This window comes from Zea mays, chromosome 9 (genome assembly GCF_902167145.1).
Source record: "Zea mays cultivar B73 chromosome 9, Zm-B73-REFERENCE-NAM-5.0, whole genome shotgun sequence".
Classification (NCBI taxonomy): domain Eukaryota; kingdom Viridiplantae; phylum Streptophyta; class Magnoliopsida; order Poales; family Poaceae; genus Zea; species Zea mays.
Window position 1 is genome coordinate 56990536 of NC_050104.1, and position 26067 is coordinate 57016602.

General features: G+C 45.5%; 1 protein-coding gene across 1 annotated transcript; it reads left to right on the forward strand.

Moving 5' to 3' along the window:
• Positions 1–8104: 8104 nt before the first annotated feature.
• On the forward strand, positions 8105–9345 carry LOC100216787 (uncharacterized). The gene has a single exon (NM_001143186.1). It carries the CDS (start codon positions 8544–8546, stop codon positions 9126–9128), a length of 585 nt encoding a protein of 194 aa, NP_001136658.1. The 5' UTR covers positions 8105–8543; the 3' UTR covers positions 9129–9345.
• Positions 9346–26067: the final 16722 nt, after the last annotated feature.

Genomic DNA, 26067 nt, shown 5'->3' on the forward strand with positions numbered 1-26067 from the left:
CGGTGATCTCCTCGGGAGAGACACTGGAGCGGTGGAACTCAGGGTGGACAGCCAGTCCGCTCTGGCATTGGCCAAGAACCCCGTGTTCCATGAACGGAGCAAGCACATCCGGCTGAGATACCACTTCATCCGAGACTGCTTGGCAGAAGGGAGCATCAAAGCGCGCTACATCAACACCAAGGATCAGCTTGCAGACCTGCTCACCAAGCCCCTTGGGAAGATCAAGTTTGTTGAGCTTTGCTCCAGGTCCGGGATGGCCCAACTTTCTCACAAGACGACGCCCAAGACTTAGGAGGAGAATGATGGAATAAGTCTTGAGCATCTAGAGGACAGCCTGCTTTTGACTGTCCTCTGTAGTCCTTTAGCATCTAGAGGATAGCTTGACTGTCCTCTGTAGTCTCTTTAGCATCTAGAGGACAGCAGTCGCTTTTTGACTGTCCTCTGTAGTCTCTTTAGCATCTAGAGGACAACAGTCGCTTTTGACTGTCCTCTGTAGTCTCTTTAGCATCTAGAGGACAATCCTGTTGTGTAGTGTGTGTGAGAATGGGTGGTAGTGCAGCCTCTAGGGCTATAAATATGGGTCTCCAACGCTTAGATGGGTATGGCATTGTGTAGTGTTTGAGGAAATAAACAGAAAATTGTCTTAACTCATAGTGTCATCCTCTTGATGAGAGTTAGAGTCCCTCTACTTACACCATAGCTCCTGATTTTGTTAGACAGGGTCTTGAGCCTATTGTACGTTTGGGTTGGCTCCTCCCCCCTGATCATTGCGAACCTTCCCAGTTCGCCTTCCACCAACTCCATCTTGGTGATCATGGTGGCGTCATTCCCCTCATGAGAAATCTTGAGGGTGTCCCAAATTTTCTTGGCATTATCCAAGCCGCTCACCTTGTGGTACTCGTCCCTGCACAAGGATGCTAGCAAAACAGTGGTAGCTTGTGCATTTTTATGGATTTGCTCATTAATGAAAACGGGGTTGTCAGTACTATCAAAAAGCATTCGTTTTCAACGATCTCCCAAATACTTGGATGGAGAGATAATAGGTGACTACGCATTTTGTGACTCCAAAATGAGTAGTATTCTCCATCAAAGTGCGGAGGTTTCCCAAGTGGAATTGAAAGTAAATGAGCATTGGAGTTAAATGGAATACGAGAATAATCAAAAGAAAAGTTTGAGTTGACCGATTTATTTTTCTCGTAGTCGTCGTCTCTTTGGGAAGAAAACTCGTCGCTGTCGTAGTAGACTATCTTCTTGATGCGCCTCTTCTTCTTCCCGTCCTTCTTCTTATGACTTGAGCCAGAGTTAGTGGGCTTGTCGTCCCTTGGCTCATTGAGGAAGGACTCCTTCTCCTTGTCGTTGACCACCAACCCCTTTCCCTTAGGATCCATCCCTTCGGGCGATTAGTCCCTTTCGTGAAGAGAACGGCTCTGATACCAATTGAGAGCACCTAGAGGTGGGTGAATAGGTGATCCTGTAAAAACTTAAATTTATAGCCACAAAACTTGGTTAAGTGTTAGCACAATGGAATTAAGTGGCTAAGGACCGAGCTCTTGTGAATCACAGTGGTCACAAAGAAAACAAGCACAAGAGACACGATGATTTATCCCGTGGTTCGGCCAAGCATAACACTTGCCTACTCCACGTTGTGGCGTCCCAATGGAAGAGGGTTGCACTGAACCCCTTTCAAGTGATCCAATGATCCACTTGAATACCACGGATGTTTTCTTTCTTATACTCTTTCCCGTTTGCGAGGAATCTCCACAACTTGGAGTCTCTCGCCCTTACAACAAAGATTAAAGTGAAAGCACTAGAGTAAGGGAGGGAAGCAACACACACAAAACCACAGCAATATGCACACACACAGCCAAGACTTGAGCTCGAATGCATCACAACAAGTTCACCACTAGAACGGAGCTCAAATCACTAAGAAAATCAATCAAGTGCGCGGAGACGGAGTGTGGAAGGTTTAGAATGCTCAAAGTATGCTTGGATATCTCCTCCATGCGCCTAGGGGTCCCTTTTATAGCCCCAAGGCAGCTAGGAGCCGTTGGAGGCATTCTTGGAAGGCAATTCTTGCCTTCTGTCGGGTGGCGCACCGGACAGTCCGGTGCACCACCGTACATCCACTGTTCATTGTCCGGTGCGGATCTCTTTCCTAAAATGGCCCAGCCGACCGTTGTAGAATTGCGGCAGTTGGCGCACCGGACACAGTCCGGTGCACCCAGGCCACGCGTCGCCCGTGGATTTGGCGGCCGACCGTTGGTCTGGCGGCCGTTGTCTCACCGGACAGTCCGGTGCACCACCAGACAGTCCGGTGAATTATAGTCGTACACTGCCGACGAATTCCCGAGCCTGGCGCACCGGACACTGTCCTGTGTACCACCGGACACTGTCCGATGCACCACCGGACAGTCCGGTGCACCCAGACTCAGCAGCTGTTGGCTGTACACAGCCAACTCTTTTTCAATCCTTTTCTTTTCCTGATTCCAGCACTTAGACAAATATATTAGTACACAAAAACCAATGTACTAAGTCTAGAACCATACCTTCTTGTCGATTTGCACTTCATCCATCATTTGGCATATAATTACTCACTCAATATGTGTTGGACACTTAATCACCAAAATATACTAGAAATGACCCAAGAGCACATTTCCCTTTCAAAACCACCATATTTTGATGGTGAAAATTATTGTATGTGCAGTGATAAAATGAGGCACCATCTAACCTCACTCCACGAAAGGATATGGGATATTGTGGAATTTGGAGCGCAGGCACCACAGGTGGGCGACGAGGACTACGACTCCGATGAGGCCACCCAAATAAGGCACTTCAACTCCCAAGCCACCTCCATACTCCTCGCTTCTTTGTGTAGGGAGGAGTACAACAAGGTACAAGGGTTGAAGAGTGCCAAAAATATTTGGGATGTCCTCAAAACGGCGTATAAAGGGGACGAGGTGACCAAGATCACCAAGTGTGAAACGATCGAGTAAGAACTCGGTCGATTCGTCCTCAACAAAGGAGAAGAGCCACAAGCAATGTACAACCGGCTCAAAACAATGGTCAACCAAGTGCGCAACCTCGGTAGCGCGAAGTGGGATGACCATGAAATGGTCAAGGTTATTCTAAAATCTCTTGTTTTTTTTAATCTCACTCAAGTTTAATTAATTCGTAGAGATCCTATGTAACACCTCTGGTGTTACGATAACTAATTTTTTTTTACATGTCATCTTCTGCACTTGCATTAACTGCTTGATACACCTACAATGCCACTAGGTCAAAAAATTTCGATGAATATGGTGTTGTGTGTTAGAGTATAGGGCTCAGATTAAGAACTTTGCTTAAGACATGTGAAGAGAAGTCGTCTCTTGAGCAAGTAATAAGTTGGCTTGGAATTTAAAGTATTAAAGGTAATACTTAGGACTTAGAGCAACTTTGCTTTCAAAGGTGGGTTAAGTGGAAGAATTAATTGAGGAACTGGATTAACCTTAAAAAACTTAAGTGAGATTTTAAAACCTTGCTTGGAATTGTGGATAAACAAAACAACTCCTATTCCAAGGACACTTTGGACATGAGCTTCATATACTAGAGTTGGATTTGAGAAGGAGTCACATTTGAAACCCTAAACTAGCCCAAAAGTGGATTTTAAGATCTAGCTATGTTTTGCTAAAAGTCCATATACCAAAGTTGTAGAGCTTGGAAAAGTGAATAACTTTCTTATTTGGAGATTCCCAAGTTGTGTGGAAGAATTTGGAGTTAAGTACGAAAATTCAGTTTTGGGTTCATTTTGGAATTCGTGAAAATAATATAAACTAGTCAAATTTGAACCCTTGTAACTTCTGATCTAGAACCATTTTGAAGATGGTCATTATAACAACGTTATAGAGCTACATGAGGAGTATAAGTTTGGTTGAGTCACCTAGCTCTAAAGCTATTTGGAACTTAGAGAAAAACTGATCCAAAGTAGAGCTAACAGAGTTTCTGAATTTCTGACTTGGTAGAAATTCAGAGTCTGAATTTCAGCATTTGGAGCAAACTTTGGGCTATTGTAGTTTGGAATCCAAGAGGTTTTAGTTAATGATCACTATAGTAAAATTATAGAATAAGTATAGGAGAGCAACTTTTATTAAGTGTAACAGCCCTGGAACTATATACAACTAGGAGAAAAGATGATCCAAAGTGGGGTTGTCAGACTTTTTGAGTTTTCAGATTGGGAACAGTGAAGTGAAACTGAGATTTCAGTATATGTAGCTGTTTTTGGAGCTCAATTGTGCGTAATCCATGAGGTTTTGGGCTGTGATGTTTATGGAGGAAGTAAAGACCATATGATGTTGAACAACTTTGTTTAAGTTAGTTTGACTTGGTTTTACACTAAAATTAGAGAAAAGGTGGCTCAAAGTTGAACTATCAGATTGGTTGGACTGAATTTGTGTTCAGATTCTGACATCTAAATTTCAGGTTACGGTGGCTTGTTTGGGGCTGTTTTGTTGTTAATCTGTGTGGTTTGACACTATAGTTTCCATAGCAACGTTGGAGACCACAGTAAAGTAAACAAGTTTTCTAGAGTGAGACAGACTTGGTGCTACACAATTTGTGGAGTAACAGGCTCCTAAAAATGGATTGTCAGTGTGTTGGTGGCTGGATTCTGTTCAAAACTGAAAATTTGTTTCAGGGTTGTGTTTAACTAACCTTGGAGCTCTCTAGGAATTGATCCATGGGGTTGTGAGCTATACTCTATATAACAAGTGGAAGACATTAGTTGGTGTATACGTTTTGTGTGGTGAGAGTGGTCTGGTGCTACATGAAAAAGGGAGTAAAATACCCCCAAAGTTCCTCTGTCAGTGAGAATGAAGGATGGGGGAGGTGTGTTGCCTCAGTTGAGTTCCTGAAATCTATATTGTAGCATATGGTGCTCAGTTTGGAGCTGTTTGGTGATTAATCTGTGAGACTTTAGACTATAGTTTCTATAGTAAACTTGGAGACCAAATATTAGTGAACAACTTTACTTAGGGAAGCTTGGCTTGGTACTACACAAATTTAGAGAAAAGGGTGCTACAAAATTCCCTGACAGAGTTAGTATGGGGCTGTTCAGTTAGCCAAGACAGGATATTTTATTATTTTTACTCAACTTCAGTGCACCACAACTCTTGTTCTGAGCATATAAGTGAAGAATAATTTTGGTTAAGGAAGATTGACCTGTTGACATATGAAATTGTGAGAAACCAGGGTCTAAACATGGAGGTCTGCAAGGGACCAGTGTTGTGCTGATTCAGTTCACTGTTGGCTTGGTTTAGAGTTTTGCCTTGGATTTTTGGAGCTGTTTTGTGTATGATCCAAGGGGTATAAGACTAAGGTCCCCATGGAACATTGTTAGAGGGTTAGTTGGTGAACAAAGTTCATTAAGGTTGATCCCACGATACCAATTGAAATCATGGGATTAGGTGGTAGTCGAGATACAAGTTCAGTTCGGTGGTGTAAGTTCAGTTGTAGGTAACTGAAGAATTGTCAGTTGACTGAATTTGTCTCAGTTTGGACAGGCGGCTGCTTGCTTGCTTGTTTCCTGTGTGCTCGGCGTGGGTAGCAAAAAGAGGCAAAAGTTTGAGTGCAGGTTCTGGTGGCCGAAGCTGAATCAAGATACGGAGAAATGGAAAGATCTCAGCCCCACAATTGTGCTGACATTGCTTGGTTGGTTTGGTTAGAGTGTGGACTGGGACTTTCTGGCGTCTGGTAAAGTGGAGTCGAGCTGAGAAGCTTCAGGTCGTGGAGAGGTTCAAAGTATCTGTGGTGGAGTCCGTAGCTGCCTGGTCACTAGTTGCGTTGCCTGCCCAAGCTCGATGCCTTGCTGTGCCTGTGAACCTGCGTGGTGCCTGGGATGGAAGCCACGTGCTCAAACCCAAGCAGCTGGTGGCACCTTTTGGGGGCATAGTGTAGAAAAATCGAGCTTGGCCAGCGCCTGTTTCTTATCTTGTTACTTGCGGGCATAGTGTAGTGAAGCTCTCCACTACCCCACTCGCTAGTCCTGTTCACCGTGTGCCTTTGGGGTTCACATCATCACGTTGGAGTTAATCCCAGCCACGCCGTCTGTTTTGCTTAGTCCTCTCACATCGTCGTCCCTGTGTCCTGTGGCCACACCACCGGAGGTCCACCTCACCTCGGGCAGGGCTCTTCGGAGGTTGTCTCAGCTGAACTGTGCACGATCCTTGTTTCTCACGGGTCAGTGAAGCTTCTAAAGTTGGTTTTCGGATTTTTAGGTCGGTTTCCAAATATTAAGGGATTTAAAAGTGCTCTTGGAAGGACTGTTTGGATTTTAAAAATAAAAGTACAGTGCCAAAACTTATGGAAATTTTTGGGTAACATTGTTTTGGTCATTTGAGCTTGTGGTAAAAGTTTGAGGCGTATAAACAGCCTCAAACTTTTACCACAAGCTCAAATGACCAAAACAATGTTACCCAAAAATTTCCATAAGTTTTGGCACTGTACTTTTATTTTTAAAATCCAAACAGTCCTTCCAAGAGCACTTTTAAATCCCTTAATATTTGGAAACCGACCTAAAAATCCGAAAACCAACTTTAGAAGCTTCACTGACCTGTGAGGAACAAGGATCGTGCACAGTTCAGCTGAGACAACCTCCGAAGAGCCCTGCCCGAGGTGAGGTGGACATCCAGTGGTGTGGCCACAGGACACAGGGACGACGATGTGAGAGTACTAAGCAAAACAGACGGCGTGGCTGGGATTAACTCCAACGTGATGATGTGAACCCCAAAGGCACACGGTGAACAGAACTAGCGAGTGGGGTAGTGGAGAGCTTCACTACACTATGCCCGCAAGTAACAAGATAAGAAACATGCGCTGGCCAAGCTCGATTTTTCTACACTATGCCCCCAAAAGGTGCCACCAGCTGCTTGGGTTTGAGCACGTGGCTTCCATCCCAGGCACCACGCAGGTTCACAGGCACAGCAAGGCATATGTAATGCCCCAGGTGTTTATATTCCGCTCGACAATGAGTACGGATTTAAGCACGTGATATCAGTAAATAAGACGGACACTAAGGTCTAATTATTTTCATCTATCGCGGTTTAATATCGCATCTATTTCATTTGTCGCAAGTGCGACATCGTTTTTATTTTTATCTATCCGGGCTCTTCCGAAATTTTCGTGATGTTCGGAACATAGTTGTCCGAAAATTGGTGCGTCCGGTGATTATTTAAAATTCATCGCTCGCGCAAATACGAAATTCGGAAGCTCGACCCACTCGGACGATTTTATCCCGGACAAATTAGTTTAAACTCGACGATTAAAATGCTCGGGGTAAAATAATTCGAATCACGTGAAATCGTGCGAGAGGTTAGGATCTAATTTGTTCTTTAGCCCACACTGTAGAATAATCAAATCAACTGTGTTTTCGTGATGGATAATTTTTTTTATCTGATTTCGACCAAACTAGTGTTGTCTTAAATATTGAATCTGTCTGTTTACGTGCCGTTCGAGAAAAACGATGCGCCAGCTCATTGTCGAATTATTCTGTAGTCGAATATTCGTATAGCAAGCAAAATTCGTCTAAATATAACCGAAACGAATGCAAATTAAAATTAATTGAATTGTTTCTCTAGCAAATTGACCAAGATGGATAAATCAAATATTCGGGTCGAAAGCAGATGAGTTTATCTGATCCCGAGAATATCCACCATAGTAAGCGCAGTCCAAAAATATCAAAGTTAATATTGTTTTGTTTGATTTGTTTGCATCTATATCAGACTCAAATCCTAGAGCATCAGATATTTCTGTACTCGTTTGTTTCAGAACAAAGGAAAGTCTTCTACAACCCTATCCTTGCCATCGCTTGGGTTTTTTTTCAGCAAACAACGCTAGCGCTCATATTCTTATCTTGAGTCATTGTCACCATTCTTATCCTCTCGTATGATTTCCTCTTCATCCAGAAATCAGCAATTGAAATGTCACTCACGCATTCTTCTCACATACGGCTCCTTGGGATATTTCTCGGTGCACATGCCCAGCTGTTCATATCCCTGAACATGCACAACGTCCTGGAGGCTCTATCACGTCATCTTCTAGCTTCCATATGATTCCTCTCCACTAGTCATTCCTCTGAAAAATCTCCAGCCGCCACCCTCCATCTGATATTTCTCATCCGTCGTATATCTCCTGGCGCGCGCGTTCCTTGTCTTGTCCCAGCGCCCGGCAGCTGCGCCCTGCTCCAGCTCATGGCGCGTCCCTGCTCCTCCCATGGCAGCTCCCCAGCTCGATTTCCCTCCCCAGCCATGGCCGCGCCCAGATCCTCTCCCTCCCTGTTCGGATTCCGCCAGACCTGCGTAGCTCCCTGGTGTGTCTTCCTCCCTGCGCGCTCCGCGGTGCTCAGCTCTCCAGCGCCGGTGCCCAGCTCGCCAGGGCCGCGTGTGCTCCAGCGTCGCGCTCTGCTCGCGGAGTTCCTTCGCGGCGTTCATCTCCCTGCTCAGCTCGCCGCGCCGAACTGTCCAGCACCTCTCTGCTCCTTTCGTTCCTAGCGCGTCGAGTTGAGCTTGCCGATGATGCTTTGGCTGGTCAGCCTCTGCTCTAGCTCGCAGTTGCTGCGTTGCCGAGTCCCTGGCCGCCGTGCCCTGTGCGCTTTCCTCCGCTCGCCGGGCTGTACGTTGCTAGGATCGGAAGCACCGCCTTCGTTTGGACAGCAACGGCGTGCACAAAAGCTTTGTTGCTGCTGTTGGAGGCTTCTCGACGAAATATCTAATAAAGGGTTGAAGCTCCAGTGCATCGCCGTCGTTTCGCTATGTCCGGCGTCGTGCTTTTTTGTGCCGGTCATTGGTTTCCTATTCATCACAACGCCGTCGTCCCCGCGTCGCGCCCGGAATTTCGTCGCGCGTCCTGTTTCCTGCTCGCTAGCGTGCCCTCTCGGCTCGCTCGGCTTTAATTCCCAATCGCGTCGTCGATTCCGCCGGTTAGCGTTGTTCGTCGTCGCGTCGCAGGTGCAGCTCTATATACGTCACCCTCCTGTGACGTCGTCGCTCCGCGCGTCAGCAAGAAATCCCAAGAATCGGGTGAAGACGAAGCTAGCAGCGCGATATTCCCCAAGCGTTCGACAAATTGCCTGGATCGGAAAATCGCTACCGATCTAGCGGATTCGTGTCAGCTGTGGAAACGATAAGCTGATAAATTATTCAGAATAGTTCGATCGATGAATAAATTAATGTACTAGTGCGATGCTCATTAAGGTGCTCGATAAATTGTGTAAGTCACGAAACTCTCGTCGACTTCGCAGTTCTTGCGATTATCGAGCCAGATTCAGTTATAGCGAGTTATTTCGCTATTCTCGTCAATTAGTTGAATTAGTGTACCGAGTAGAATTTTAGTAGGCATGTGTGTTGAGGAAATATTTTAATCACTTATAAAGATGTAGTATAATTTATAAAGCAAGGGATAAGTTTAGAATTTAATTAATTAATTGATAAATTGTGATTAGGCTAATTGTATTAAAGGTGTATAAATTTGTTGTTTTGTGATGTTCGCGTTAGGTTCGGTTAATCTAGAGAAGTGTAATTATTGCGCGTAGTCATATATTCATAACTAGTGTTTTCGTACAAAATTGTACAACGCCTCGCCGCTAGGTGTTTAAATTCGCCATCGCGTAGCACTATTTAGGGTTTTTGATATTCCTGTCTATATGCATTCATGTGCATAATGCATTTCATTCAGGTGCGATAATTAATCACGTGATGCGAAAGATGACTCAAGTCGACCCCAAGCGCGGGCTAATCCGCAGGATGATGCTGATGGATGGACCAGAAGATGGATAATCTGAACGAGTGCCAAGCCAAAGGATGCTCGCCAAGTGGTCGCCTAACAACACTAACCTAGTGTTACCCAGGCAAGCCCCGGTGCATGCAACCCCTTCCTTGTGTTTTTAAATAATTTTTACACACTTTAAGTCTAGTGAAATGCGCATTAGGTTTATAGGAGTTGCTTGGAACCCTTTGATGCATTGTCTTCCTTGATATCCATACCTTTATAGATACTTATGGTGAAGTATCAAAATATGATTTACAAAAATGCTTAGCCTTGCTCAGATCTTGTGGATAGAGGTTGTCTTTTGCATTAAGGCCTAGCTCAGGGGTTATCCTGAGGAAAGATGGCTTCTACCTGCAAGAATATTTTCATTGAGAGCGTGGTGGGATCTTACTGCAAAGTTCCTTTTGATGCTCTTTTCATCCTAGGAACATAAACAATCCTAAGGATGGAAGTACTTAAATCGGGACTTGGGCTAGGAACAAGTGATGTTCTACCCAGGTTAGTTAAGGATTGGATGCGTATGTAGGCCTGTTGATCAAGGACTATCTTAACTAGCCACATGCCCTGGAAATGGGACAGGGTAAGCTTGAACCCGGCTATTCCATACATGAAAAGACAATCGCGCACTGGGAGTGGAGAGATGGCGAGAGTGGCACGTACCCTACTGGCAAAGGACCGCCTAAAAGGGGTGGTGTGCTCTCGGGTGGCGCGGACCTGTTCATGCAGTGAAGGATCCGTGGGAATGGTAGACATGCAAGGTTTACAAGAAACATATGTCGTGTGGTTAGAGATCCTCAGCTGAGTAAATCGATTCGGATCGCCGCTATATCTCCGGAGAGTGGAGACTTGATCTCCGACCTACAAAGTAAGTCAGGATGTGAACCTCATGAATAAAAATGATGTTGTATTGATGAGATGGTGAAATTAGACCAGATGCAAATAGAGTCTATTAATATTTAATCTGGCATTAAAATATTGAAAGTAAGGATTCACTTTAGTAAGCTATTTCTGCAAAGTATCTAAGTTGATTCTTGCTAAAGCCTCTCCTTGATTCCCAAATCCAGCATACCCTTGAGAGTCTTTTCTTTAGTCGGGTAAGTCTTGCTGAGTAATTCCATACTCAGGGTTTTATTCCCTGTTGTTTTTCAGGTTATAGTTTTGTGCTGCTGTGATGGTGTTAAGTGCCGGTGGGCTCGGCCTTCTTATATAAGTATACCCCGTCTTTACCTTCTTATTGAGGATGGTCACTTGAGCTAGCATATATTTCAAACTTATAAATAATTTATAACAGTTTAAAGTTATTTCTTTGAATCACCTTTGTAATCACTCCGATCATACAAAGTAAATTTTTTGTAACTTGTAAAATTTGGTAATAAGATTTCCGCTGCAAAGATGTTGATGTGTGTGATTTGTGTTTACTTAATCCCGCGGTTTTGGTTGTAAGTGGTTTATCCGATGTCCTTGGGGCAATCAGACGGATCCTGTTAAGTTATTTAGTGCACATGCATAGCTATCTGAGGTCTTTGAGACAAGGATAGGTGCATGTGGGCCCAATAACTTGGGAGGTTCTGCCACTGCATCGAGCTTGGGCAGGCAACGCAACTAGTGACCAGGTAGCTACGGACTCCACCACAGATACTTTGAACCTCTCCATGACCTGAAGTTTCTCAGCTCGACTCCACTTTACCAGACGCCAGAAAGTCCCAGTCTACACTCTAACCAAACCAACCAAGCAATGTCAGCACAATTGTGGGGCTGAGATCTTTCCATTTCTTCGTATCTTGATTCAGCTTCGGCCTCCAGAACCTGCACTCAAACTTTTGCCTCTTTTTGCTACCCACGCCGAGCACACAGGAAACAAGCAAGCAAGCAGCCGCCTGTCCAAACTGAGACAAATTCAGTCAACTGGCAATTCTTCAGTTACCTACAACTGAACTTACACCACCGAACTGAACTTGTATCTCGACTACCACCTAATCCCATGATTTCAATTGGTATCGTGGGATCAACCTTAATGAACTTTGTTCACCAACTAACCCTCTAACAATGTTCCATGGGGACCTTAGTCTTATACCCCTTGGATCATACACAAAACAGCTCCAAAAATCCAAGGAAAAACTCTAAACCAAGCCAACAGTGACTGAATCAGCACAACACTGGTCCCTTGCAGACCTCCATGTTTAGACCCTGGTTTCTCACAATTTCATATGTCAACAGGTCAATCTTCCTTAACCAAAATTATTCTTCACTTATAGCTCTTCCTACTTGGGAGGGCTGCCACATCCTAGATATAAACAGATGTCTACCGAGGAGGTAATTGGCAAGTTTGTGAGCTTTGAACTCATGATCAAAGACTCCAAACACATTGTCAACTTGGAGCAAGGCGCCACCTCCACACCCGAGGTGCAACTTGTTGCATTCAAAGTAACGAAGGAAAAGAAGGAAGAGTCTACACCAAGTACACTCCCAATCGACGCCTCCAATCTCGACAACGAGATGGCTCTTATCATCAAGAGCTTTCCACAAATCCTCAAGCAATTGAAGGGGAAGGACAACAAACCCTGTTCCAAAAGGGTGTGCTAAGGTGTGGTAAGTCCGGTTATTTTATTGCAAAAATGTCCATATACAAGTAGGGGTGGTAATGGATCATGATCCAAATGGTTCTTCACAAAAAGTCAAGGCCCTAAATAAATTATAGTTTAAAAATGAATAGAACTAGAGCCCGATCCTAAACCGATTCGATCCTTAAATCTTATAGTGCAAAATTTATAGCCCATTGTCAGCCCTATATACAAGTGACAGTGACTGGGACGACGACAAGAAAGGGAAGAAGAAGATGGAGAAGAAAAGATACTACAAGAAGGTGGCGAGGCTGTCGGTGTTTGGGACCCGACCGCGCACCCAGGGTTACCCCTCGAAGTGCTTTTGGGTAGGACAATGTTACCGACTGTAGCTCGATGGTTCGTGTTGGGCGCACGAGAGACGATAGACAATTTTATACAGGTTCGGGCCACTTAGAGAGGCGTAACACCCTACTTCCTGGTATGGATCTTTATGTGGTGGGTTACAGGGGAATTCTTTAGTATGGAGGATGCTAGAGAATTGAGTAGATGGCTAATGAGTGACCTGTCTTTTGATGGGATGCCCCCTAGGCCTTATATACTCGACCGTGGGGCGTAACATGCGGATATGATAACAACGTGCACCTAAGTAATAGTGAACCGACTGAACTTATCTTCCTGTAATCATGCCGATTTATCCTCATTTAGTTCCAACGTCTGAGGGCGCTGTGCGGGAGAATCAGATCAATGTTGCGGATAATGCTTAAACCCAATGAGCCATCTGGGCTTTAGTCTATCCAGTCTTGCATCAATCCATTCCTCCAGCGGTTCCTCCCCTGGCCCACAAAGGGATGGCCTTACAAAATAATGGGTCCAAAGTCTTTCGCGAGGCCTTCTAACCTTCTAGTGGACCCAGGGGATATCTATCCCCCACAAGCCCCCAATCTTTGAGTTGATTTTAAAATAATCGGCCTAAAGATATTAGGTCCAGCTTGCGGTTTTGATTTTGGGTCGTGGATGCTCTGAAAGTACGCCTGACGAACTGTTGCTTCTGAACTCTAATCAATCCGGTAAAAACAAACTTCTGTTATCCTTCTTCAGCTTTTTCAACGGTCTTCACCTTATACTTCAGAAATCAGTGCTCGGTTACCGGCTTATGCTTTAGAGATCAGCATTATGTCCTTAGGGGTTGAGGATTCATTGGGTGCACCGGAGGTGCACCCAATGGGTGTAGCCCCCGAGCTTTAAGTGGATTACTAAAAATAATCCACTCAAAGGTCTTCATCTCATGCTTTTAGAAGTTATTATCTTATCTTCGTCTCATGGCTTAGAACTCAGCATTATATCATCAGCTTATGCTTTAGAGATAAGCATGTTGTCTTCATTTCCTGTTTTAGAAACTAACAGCATGATCTGCCCATGTCCTGTTAGGTTTGAAATTTATTTGATCAGCGACATATTGGACGTCTGGTAGATGGCTCTTGGCTGGTCTTCATTTCGCTTTGTGCTTTAATGCTTCTGTTGATTAGACTTGTACTTCAGTAGCTATATTTGGATTTCCTCCGATCTCCATCGATATCTTTCTTCTGTCTGGATACATTCATTGCGTATATTGTATGGATGTGACTGCTTGGGAAAATCTATTGAAAATTCTTGGACGTCCCCTCCCCAATGGGTGTAACCGAGGGATGGCTTGGTACGCCGAGCGTTTAGCAAACTGTCCTTGAGTAGTAACTTGACGTGATCGCGGGGTGTAATCATATCATCCAAGCAGTTGACTTCAGTCCAAATGGTGTCGTGTTACGTGAAACGGCGCCTGCTGCCTGACTTGCTTCCAGACGATTTGAATTGCTTATTGAATACTTGCGACTGTTCGGTGACCATGGTAGGAGATGAGCGGTTGCTTCCGGCCTCTATAAATAGACCGCCTACCTCGCTGGTGTCTTCACACATCTCCTGGCTGTTTGTTGTTTATTTTCCCGCTTTTCTCTTCTCTTCCAATCAACCATGGGCAAGAACAAGAAAGGTGGAAGTTCGTCGCACCACTCCGGCGACAAGCGGAAGCGCGAGCCGAGTCCCCCCTCAGAGGACTTTGGGGACTCCGAGTACTCGGAGGAGGAGTTTTCCTCCGAGTCCGAGGGGGCGCCGGTCTACGCCTCTCCCCCGGTGTCGTCCGATGACTCGGACGATTTCCAGGGGATCGCCGCCGAGGTGTGGACGTACATCCGAGTCGTCGAGCACTCCGGGCTCGAGGGCTCGGATGAGTCGGAGGTCTCTTCGGACAAGGAGAACTCCTCCGACTCGTCCGAGGAGGGGAGCGGCGGCGACGACGAGGGCGACGACGGCGATGGAGGTGATGGCGGCGATGATGGCGATGGCGACGGCAGGGGCGACGGAGGCAACAGTGGTAAGGGCGATGGCAACGGCGGCAAGGGCGACGGCGACAGCAAGGGTAGCGGTGGCAGCAGCAAGGCCAGTGGCAAAGCGCCACTGGTTTAAATATTAGTATAGGTAATTAGTAGTAGTAGTAGTAGCAGAATAATGTAGTAGTAGTTAGTAGTATAGTGTAGTGTGAGTAGTGTAGTGATGTAGTAAAGTAATGTAGTGAAAAAGGGAAAAAAAAGGCCGACTCATAATGTGTTGGTCTTTAAGTTTGTAGAAAAACTTCCCTCCTCCATATATTGAAGAAAATTTCAGCTTGTTCTGAGCAGTCTTTCACTTTTCCGTCGTTCTTCCTTTATAGTCAATTGATAGTTTGTCTTCGCGCTTAGCGCTGCTGGCGTTTTTAGAAATAATGACAAAGTATTAACTGGTAACTGCTGAGTTGTGTTTGGTTCTGCTGGCATTATTTTAGCGAAAGCAGCCAAGTTATGACAGACTCTGCCGATGTTTTAGAGGTAACAGCCGAGTGGTGCTTGATGACATCGACATTTTAGAGGTAACAACCGAGTTATGACAGACTCTGTCGGTGTTTTAGAGGTAACAGCCGAGTGGTGCTTGATGACGTCGGCGTTTTAAAGGTAACAGCCAAGTTACGCTTGGCCCCGTTGATGTTTTTAGAGATAACAACCGAGTTATGGCAAACACTGTCGGCGTTTTAGAGGTAACTGCCGAGTTAGGACAGACACTATCGGCGTTTTAGAGGTAACAACCGAGTGGTGCTTGACGCTGTCGGCATTTTAGAGGTAACAACCGAGCTATGTCGGAAATCTCGTTTTCTCAAGTGATGACTTAGCACTTTTTAGAAATGGTGCTCAACCCGGGAAAACCCCATTTATATCACGTCGTCGCACGCTTCTGAGTTCTGAGCCCTAACTTCACATTTCCGCCTCAAACCACTCCTCTGTTTCCCTCTGATTTCGCCCTTGTTCAACCCGCCAGTGAGATTCTGATGGCGCCCAAGCGGAAGAACCAGAATTCTGTTGTGGTGGTCATTCCTGCCCTCGATCCCAACAGCCAGTTGCCGTTTGCAGGTAACCACATGTCTGTTGTTTCATAATCGTATCTCCTCCACCTTGTTGATGTTGGAGTTCTTCGTCCAAAAGAGCTCTACTCTTGGTGGATTTGCCGTGGGGTCACTGTTCCGACAGAAGATACCCACGAATCCGTTGTCTTTGTTCCTTTTCTTATCCGCGGTCTTGCTCTTCCCATTTCTCCCTTCTTCCGCGACATCCTCGATTTTTACAATCTAAACCTGACTCACCTGAATCCCAATTCCATCTTGCAAATTTTCATCTTTGTACAATTGTGTGAGGCCTACCTCGGAATTCTTCCTCATTTTGGATTATGGAAGTATTTGTATCACTGTCAGCCTGGGATGGCTGGGGGCAGCACCAGCTCGTTGGTAGTGCAAGTCTGGAGATGCGTCGCGGGAGGAAGACAGAATACCTTGACATTCCTCTCAAGGACAACATTAAAGGGTGGTGCCTTGAATGGTTTATTGTGGAAAACCACGGCAAGTCCCTCCCCCTTCGGTCGGGGAGACAGCCAGATGTACGCACTCCGAGTTGGGTTGAGTCTCCTACTGCCTTGGAGGTGATGGAAGCTAGGGTTCTGCTTGCTGAGATCTGTCTGCTGAATGAAAGAGGTATGACTGCCAAAGCTATGGTTGCTGACTTTGTTTTCAAGAATATTCAGTCTTTGAAAGACAGGGCGTATCCATCTTACTTGTACAATGGTATTACTGATTCAACTCGGGTTACCGACTGGAAAATTCCTACTGAGGATCTAGTGAGCCGACTAGACATGATCCTGAGGGGTAACATATCAAATGTTGGTGCTCCTGTTGCTTATTCTGCTTGGAATCTGCCACCTCCTAGGTCATTTTTCAATTTCGTGTCCAACCCAACTGCCAGTGATAGTGGTCTAGGTCTTAGAGTACGACCCTCTCCTGAAGACATTAAGGCTCTGGTTGCTCCTCTTTGTGATCTTCCCAATGATGAGAGGCAAGTTCACTTTGAGATGCCGACAAGTCCGGATGATGCAGAAATAGATGTTGTACTCAATATGTTGGCTGGAGAATCTTTTGACTCGGCCCGTGTTGAACCGATGGCTGTTACGGTTGGACAAGAGGTTAACAAAACAGTCTGAGGGTACTCGCCCAAAACGTCCTCGCCAGGTTAGCTGTCCAACTGCGCCTGTTGAGGAGAAAAAGAAGAAGAAGAGGCGGCTTCGGCGACTATCATGCTTGGACCAGGATGCTGGCCCTTCTGTTTCTATTTGTGAAGAAGTACCAGCAGAGGTTCTTCCTGAGGTTGATCCCAATGGTGGTGACCATGCACCAGCTGTCCCCAATGGGCATGACCTTGTTGAAGCTGACCCTAATGGGTGTAACCATGGAGAAGCTGAACCCAATGGGTGTGACCGTGCAGAAGTTGAACCCAATGGGTGTGATTGTGCAGAAGCTGAACCCAATGGGTGTGTCCGTGCACCGGCTATTGTCCGTATTTTTTATGAGGACGAAGAAGAGGAAGAAGAAGTTCCGCTAATTCGTAAGAATAGCCGGCGTTACCGAGGTAGTAGAGGGATAGTGATATTCCTTCTCCAGCTCTGTCTGCTCTTGTCAGCCTTCAAGAGTTGTCCATAGCAGATTTTGATCGGGCCCTTGAGGATGTCGTTCCTGAAGATTTGCTGTCGGAGCCGACTGTTGGCGATATGATGGATATTTGCTCTGAAATTCAAGACGTGGGATTAGAGGTATCCCGAGCAGTGTCTCGCGCATCGTCGACTTTGGAAGGCAGTCTTCGATGTCAAGAAGTTGGTCAGGATCGCCCGACTCCCATGGAGGTGACTGAGGATCCTTCAGCCTTAGAGGTGGCTGTTGCAGAAAACCCAACCCCCGAGGGTGGTGCTGGCAGTTACCCAGCTCCCGAGGGTGTCGCCGGTAGTGATCCGGCTCTGGCGGGTAGCGCGAGCTGCAACCCAGCCCCCAAGGGTATTGTCGGTAATGATCCGACTCTAGTGGGTGGCGCAAGCTACGACCTAGCCCCCGAGGGTGTCCACGTGAGCTCTTCTTCCCACACCTCCATGGATGTCCATGTCGTGTCGTCTCCACCACGATCTGATGAAGTGATGGCGATGCATGCTTCTTTAACTTCAAGCGAGTGAGTCGCCTTGGAGGTCGGCGAGCCAGATGCAAGAATTCTGATGTCTGCTAGTGGGGCTGAGTCAACCCCTGACAATGTTCTTCAAATTGTTCCAGTTGATCTTCCTTCGTCGAGCTACAATGAAGCTTCTCATGACTTGGGATTACCCTCATTCTTCTCCAATCTTCAGGTAACTCAACTCTTTTCGTTTTACTGTTCCTCCTGGTAAATCATCTTCCCTATACTCATTTGCCTTTGATCACAGGCTTTGGTCGATGGAATGTCCGCTCAGTTGAGATCACATGGTGCCACTATCCTAGAAGGGGCTCTGTCTCTGACACAGTGGAACCCATTGCTGCTTCAGAAACAGATAGCTGATTTGAAGGCATCAAATGCTGGTTGGTAAATTTGTTTCTTCCTTGGCTGATTGATCAACTTTTGTTTTTAACCATGTATCCCTCCTCGACTGCTTTGTCAGATATGGCCTGGCGGTGCTCTGAGCTTGAGGAAAAACGTCTTCAACATCAAGCCGACTCAACCCGACGGTACTCTAATCTTGAAGAGAAGTATTCTCAATGTCAGATCGACCTGGCTCGGGTTTCTGCTTCTTTGGATGACGCGTATTCTTTGAATTCTTCTCTCAATGCTCAGCTTGACTCTGAAAGGGAGCTCACGAGGTAAACTTACTTATTTGGCTCTGTCGTGCTTACTGTTTAGTGGATGTTTGAAAGTCGATTCTTGTTTATAGGGGGAAAGACGAGCACTTGCAGCTTCTCGTGACAATCTGGATGGGTTGTATCATGATGCGAGCAATTCCTTAACCATCTTGGAGAGAAGCCATCACTTTACTATGTCAGATCTGGATCATCATCGTCGCGAGCTTCATGTGTCCCAAGATGAGGTCCTACGGCTTAGACAGTTAGTGTCAAGCAAGGATTCCATCGTCAAAGATCTGCGTGCCTCCAAGAAGTTAGTCGCCCAGGAGCTAGAGGCCGCTCGACTGGCTACCAAAGTTGCAGAGGACCACTGTGCCATTCTGAAGGCTCAGCGCGACAAGGCTATGGACAAAGCCATTCGCGCGGGGCGGATCTTGATGAGAAGGCCCGGTGTAGTTGTTCCTGATGACATTGTTGCCGACGTGAAAGTTGCCCCTGATGCCTCGAGTCACCCTTCTTCCTCAATTGTCCCTGCGAAAGACATTGCCAAATAGAGATGTTTCACCGTAGTGACACGTTTAGAAGATACTGAATGTATTTGTGAATCATATGTGAAAGGGAATTAGGCTTACACCTAGTCCCTAATTAATTTTGGTGGTTGAATTGCCCAACACAAATTTATTGGACTAACTAGTTTGCCCAAGTGTATAGATTATACAGGTGTAAAAGGTTCACACTCAGCCAATAAAAAGATCAAGTTTTGGATTCAACAAAGGAGCAAAATGGGAACCGAAGGCACCTCTGGTCTGGAGGCACCGGACTGTCCGGTGCACACCGGACAGTGTCCGGTGCACCAGAGGACTCCAACGCAAACTCGCCACCTTAGGGAATTTCCAGAGGCACTCGCGCTATAATTCACCGGACTGTCCGGTGTACACCGGACAGTGTCCGGTGCGCCAAGGAGGAGCGGCCTCAGGAACTCGCCAGCTTCGGGAAACTCCAACGGCTAGTCCGCTATAATTCACCGGACTGTCCGGTGTACACCGGACTGTCCGGTGCAACTCCGGAGCAACGGCTAACTCGCGCCAACGGCTACCTGCAGAGCATTTAATGCGCGCTCAGCGCGCGCAGAAGTCAGGCGCGCCCATACTGGCACACCAGACAAGGAACAGTACATGTCCGGTGTGCACCGGACACCCAGGCGGGCCCACAATTCAGAAGCTCCAACGGTCAGAATCCAACGGCAGTGATGACGTGGCGGGGGCACCGGACTGTCCGGTGCGCCATCGAACAGACAGCCTCCCAACGGCCATATTTGGTGGTTGGAGCTATAAATACCCCAACCACCCCACCATTCATTGTATCCAAGTTTTCCACTTCCCAACTACTACAAGAGCTCTAGCATTCAATTCTAGACACACCAAAGAGATCAAATCCTCTCCAAATTCCACACAACGCCATAGTGACTAGAGAGAGTGATTTGCTTGTGTTCTTTCGAGCTCTTGCGCTTGGATTGCTTTCTTCCTTCTTGATTCTTTCATTGCGATCAAACTCACTTGTAATTGAGGCAAGAGACACCAAACTTGTGGTGGTCCTTGTGGGAACTTTGTGTTCCAAGTGATTGAGAAGAGAAAGCTCACTCGATCCGAGGGATCGTTTGAGAGAGGGAAGGGTTGAAAGAGACCCGGCCTTTGTGGCCTCCTCAACGGGGAGTAGGTTTGCAAGAACCGAACCTCGGTAAAACAAATCCGCGTGTCACACTCTTTATTTGCTTGCGATTTGTTTTCCACCCTCTCTCGTGGACTCGTCTCTTTATTACTAACGCTAACCCCGGCTTGTAGTTGTGTTTATATTTGTAAATTTCAGTTTCGCCCTATTCACCCCCCCTCTAGGCGACTTTCAATTGGTATCAGAGCCCGGTGCTTCATTAGAGCCTAACCGCTCGAAGTGATGTCGGGAGATCACGCCAAGAAGGAGATGGAGACCAGCGAAAAGCCCACTACAAGCCACGGGAGCACTTCATCGGAAGAGTCCCGCACCAAGAGGAAGGAGAAGAAGAAGATCTCCTCCAACAAAGGGAAGGAGAAGAAATCTTCTTCTCACCACAAAGAGAAGAAGGAAAAATCTTCTTCCCACAAGCCGCATCAAAGCGGAGACAAGCAAAAGAGGATGAGGAAAGTGGTCTACTACGAGACCGACACTTCATCAACATCGACTTCCGACTCCGATGCGCCCTCCGTAACTTCTAAACGCCAAGAGCATAAGAAGTTTAGTAAGATCCCCCTACACTACCCTCGCATTTCTAAACATGCACCTTTACTTTCCGTCCCATTAGGCAAACCACCAAATTTTGATGGTGAAGATTATGCTAGGTGGAGTGATTTAATGCGATTTCATCTAACCTCACTCCACAAAAGTATATGGGATGTTGTTGAGTTTGGTGCACAGGTACCATCAGTAGGGGATAAGAATTATGATGAGGATGAGGTGGCCCAAATCGAGCACTTCAACTCTCAAGCAACAACGATACTCCTCGCCTCTTTAAGTAGAGAAGAGTATAACAAAGTTCAAGGGTTGAAGAGCGCCAAGGAGGTTTGGGATGTTCTCAAAACCGCGCACGAGGGAGATGTGCTCACAAAGATCACCAAGCGGGAAACGATCGAGGGGGAGCTCGGTCGGTTCCGGCTTCGCAAAGGGGAGGAGCCACAACACATGTACAACCGGCTCAAGACCTTGGTGAACCAAGTGCGCAACCTCGGGAGCGTAAAGTGGGATGACCATGAAGTGGTTAAGGTTATTCTAAGATCTCTTATTTTCCTTAACCCTACTCAAGTTCAATTAATTCGTGGTAATCCTAGATATACTAAAATGACCCCCGAGGAAGTAATCGGGCATTTTGTAAGTTTTGAGTGCATGATCGAAGGCTCGAGGAAGATCAACGACCTTGATGATCCCTCCACATCCGAAGCTCAACCCGTCGCATTCAAGGCGACGGAGGACAAGAAGGAGGAGTCTACCCCAAGTCGACAACCAATAGACGCCTCCAAGCTTGACAATGAGGAAATGGCGCTCGTCATCAAGAGCTTCCGCCAAATCCTCAAGCAAAGGAGAGGGAAAGACTACAAGTCCCGCTCCAAGAAAGTTTGCTACAAGTGTGGTAAGCCCGGTCATTTTATTGCTAAATGTCCATTATCAAGTGATAGTGACAGGGGCGACGACAAGAAAGGAAGAAGAAAGGAGAAGAAGAGGTACTACAAGAAGAAGGGCGGCGATGCCCATGTTTGTCGGGAGTGGGACTCCGACGAAAGCTCAAGCGACTCCTCCGACGACGAGGACGCCGCCAACATCGCCGTCACCAAGGGACTTCTCTTCCCCAACGTCGGCCACAAGTGCCTCATGGCAAAGGACGGCAAACAGAAGAAGGTTAAATCTAACTCCTCCACTAAATATGAATCTTCTAGTGATGATAATGCTAGTGATGAGGAGGATAATTTGCGTTCCCTTTTTGCCAATCTCAACATGCAACAAAAAGAAAAACTTAATGAATTAATTAGTGCCATCGATGAAAAGGATGATCTCTTGGACACCCAAGAGGACTTCCTTATTAAAGAAAATAAGAAGCATGTTAAGGTTAAAAATGCTTATGCTCTAGAAATTGAAAAATGTCAAAAATTATCTAGTGAGCTAAGCACTTGCCATGAAACAATAGACAACCTTAGAAATGAAAATGCTAATTTGTTAGCTAAGGTTGATTCTCATGTTTGTAATGTTTCAATTCCCAATCCTAGAGATAATAATGATAATTTGCTTGCTAGGATTGAAGAATTAAACATTTCTCTTGCTAGCCTTAGAATTGAAAATGAAAAATTGATTGCTAAGGCTAAAGATTTTGATGTTTGCAAAGTTACAATTTCCGATCTTAGAGATAAAAATGATATTCTTCATGCTAAGATTGTTGAACTTAATTCTTGCAAACCATCTACATCTACCATTGAGCATGTCACTATTTGTACTAGATGTAGAGATATTGATATCAATGCTATTCATGATCATATGTCTTTAATTAAACAACAAAATGATCATATAGCTAAATTAGATGCTAAAATTGCCGAGCATAACTTAGAAAATGAAAAATTTAAATTTGCTAGAAGTATGCTCTATAGTGGGAGACGCCCGGGCATCAAGGATGGCATTGGATTCCAAAGGGGAAACAATGTCAAACTTAATGCCCCTCCTAAAAGATTGTCTAATTTTGTAAAGGGCAAGGCTCCCATGCCTCAGGATAACGAGGGTTACATTTTGTACCCTGCCGGTTATCCTGAGAGCAAAATTAAGAGAATTCATTCTAGGAAGTCTCACTCTGGCCCTAATCATGCATTTATGTATAAGGGTGAGACATCTAGCTCTAGGCAACCAACCCATGCTAAGTTGCCTAGAAAGAAAACTCCTAGTGCATCAAATGATTATAACTTTTCATTTAAAACTTTTGATGCATCTTATGTTTTGACTAACAAATCCGGCAAGGTAGTTGCCAAATATGTTGGGGGCAAGCACAAGGGCTCCAAGACTTGTGTTTGGGTACCCAAAGTTCTTGTGTCTAATGCCAAAGGACCCAAAACCATTTGGGTACCTAAAGTCAAGAACTAAACTTGTTTTGCAGGTTTATGCATCCGGGGGCTCAAGTTGGATACTCGACAGCGGGTGCACAAACCACATGACTGGAGAGAAAAAGATGTTCTCCTCATATGAGAAAAACCAAGATCCCCAAAGAGCGATCACATTCGGGGATGGAAATCAAGGTTTGGTCAAAGGTTTGGGTAAAATTGCTATATCTCCTGACCATTCCATTTCCAATGTTTTTCTTGTTGATTCTTTAGATTACAATTTGCTTTCCGTATCTCAATTATGCCAAATGGGCTACAACTGTCTATTCACTGATATAGGTGTCACTGTCTTTAGAAGAAGTGATGATTCAATAGCATTTAAGGGAGTGTTAGAGGGTCAGCTATACTTGGTAGATTTTGATAGAGCTGAACTCGACACTTGCTTAATTGCTAAGACTAACATGGGTTGGCTCTGGCACCGCCGACTAGCTCATGTTGGGATGAAGAATCTTCATAAGCTTCTAAAGGGAGAACACATTTTAGGACTAACAAATGTTCATTTTGAGAAAGACAGGATTTGTAGCGCATGCCAAGCAGGAAAGCAAGTTGGCACTCATCATCCGCATAAGAACATAATGACGACCGACAGGCCACTGGAGCTCCTGCACATGGATCTATTCGGCCCGATCGCTTACATAAGCATCGGCGGGAGTAAGTACTGTCTAGTTATTGTGGATGATTATTCTCGCTTCACTTGGGTATTCTTTTTACAGGAAAAATCTCAAACCCAAGAGACCTTAAAGGGATTCTTGAGACGGGCTCAAAATGAGTTTGGCTTAAGGATCAAGAAAATAAGAAGCGACAACGGGACGGAGTTCAAGAACTCTCAAATTGAAGGCTTTCTCGAGGAGGAGGGTATCAAGCATGAGTTCTCCTCTCCCTACACGCCACAACAAAATGGTGTAGTGGAGAGGAAGAATCGAACTCTATTGGACATGGCAAGAACCATGCTTGATGAGTACAAGACTTCGGATCGGTTTTGGGCCGAGGCGGTCAACACCGCCTGCTACGCCATCAACCGGTTATATCTACACCGAATCCTCAAGAAGACATCATACGAACTCCTAACCGGTAAAAAGCCAAATATTTCATATTTTAGAGTTTTTGGTAGCAAATGCTTTATTCTTATTAAAAGAGGTAGAAAATCGAAGTTTGCTCCTAAAACTGTAGAAGGCTTTTTACTAGGATATGATTCAAACACAAGGGCATATAGAGTCTTTAACAAGTCCTCTGGACAAGTTGAAGTTTCTTGTGACGTTGTGTTTGATGAGACTAACGGCTCTCAAATAGAGCAAGTTGATCTTGATGAGATAGGTGAAGAAGAGGCTCCATGCATCGCGCTAAGGAACATGTCCATTGGGGATGTGTGTCCTAAGGAATCCGAAGAGCCTCCAAATGCACAAGATCAACCATCCTCCTCCACGCAAGCATCTCCATCAACTCAAAATGAGGATGAGGCTCAAATTGATGAAGGACAAGTTCAAGAAGATGAGCCACCTCAACATGATGGCAATGATCAAGGGGGAGATGCAAATGATCAAGAAAAGGAGGATGAGCAAGAACAAAGGCCGCCCCACCCAAGAGTCCACCAAGCAATTCAACGAGATCACCCAGTCGACACCATCCTAGGCGACATTCATAAGGGGGTAACTACTCGATCTCGTGTTGCACATTTTTGTGAACATTACTCGTTTGTTTCCTCTATTGAGCCACACAAGGTAGAGGAAGCACTCCAAGATTCGGATTGGGTGGTGGCGATGCAAGAGGAGCTCAACAACTTCACTAGAAATGAGGTATGGCATTTAGTTCCATGTCCTAACCAAAATGTTGTAGGAACCAAATGGGTCTTCCACAACAAGCAAGACGAGCATGGTGTGGTGACAAGGAACAAAGCTCGACTTGTGGCCAAGGGATACTCCCAAGTCGAAGGTTTGGATTTCGGTGAAACCTATGCACCCGTAGCTAGGCTTGAGTCAATTCGCATATTATTAGCCTATGCTACTTACCATGGCTTTAAGCTTTATCAAATGGACGTGAAAAGTGCCTTCCTCAATGGACCAATCAAGGAAGAGGTCTATGTTGAGCAACCTCCCGGCTTTGAAGACAGTGAGTATCCTAACCATGTCTATAAGCTCTCTAAGGCGCTTTATGGGCTCAAGCAAGCCCCAAGAGCATGGTATGAATGCCTTAGAGATTTTCTTATTACAAATGGATTCAAAGTCGGAAAAGCCGATCCTACTCTATTCACTAAAACACTTGAAAATGACTTGTTTGTATGCCAAATTTATGTTGATGATATTATATTTGGGTCTACTAACGAGTCTACATGTGAAGAGTTTAGTAGGATCATGACACAAAAGTTCGAGATGTCTATGATGGGGGAGTTGAAGTATTTCTTAGGATTTCAAGTGAAGCAACTCCAAGAGGGCACCTTCATTAGCCAAACGAAGTACACTCAAGACATATTAAACAAGTTTGGAATGAAGGATGCCAAGCCCATCAAGACACCCATGGGAACTAATGGGCATCTCGACCTCGACACGGGAGGTAAGTCCGTGGATCAAAAGGTATACCGGTCGATGATAGGCTCTTTACTCTATTTATGTGCATCTCGACCGGATATTATGCTTTCCTTATGCATGTGTGCAAGATTCCAAGCCGACCCTAAGGAAGCTCACCTTACGGCCGTAAAACGAATCTTGAGATATTTGGCTTATACTCCTAAGTTTGGGCTTTGGTATCCTAGGGGATCCACATTTGATTTGATTGGTTATTCGGATGCCGATTGGGCGGGGTGTAAAAT

Bases quoted from the DNA above. Each gene is read 5' to 3' on its own strand.
- LOC100216787 (NM_001143186.1), top strand. From the start codon at position 8,544: ATGATGCTTTGGCTGGTCAGCCTCTGCTCTAGCTCGCAGTTGCTGCGT.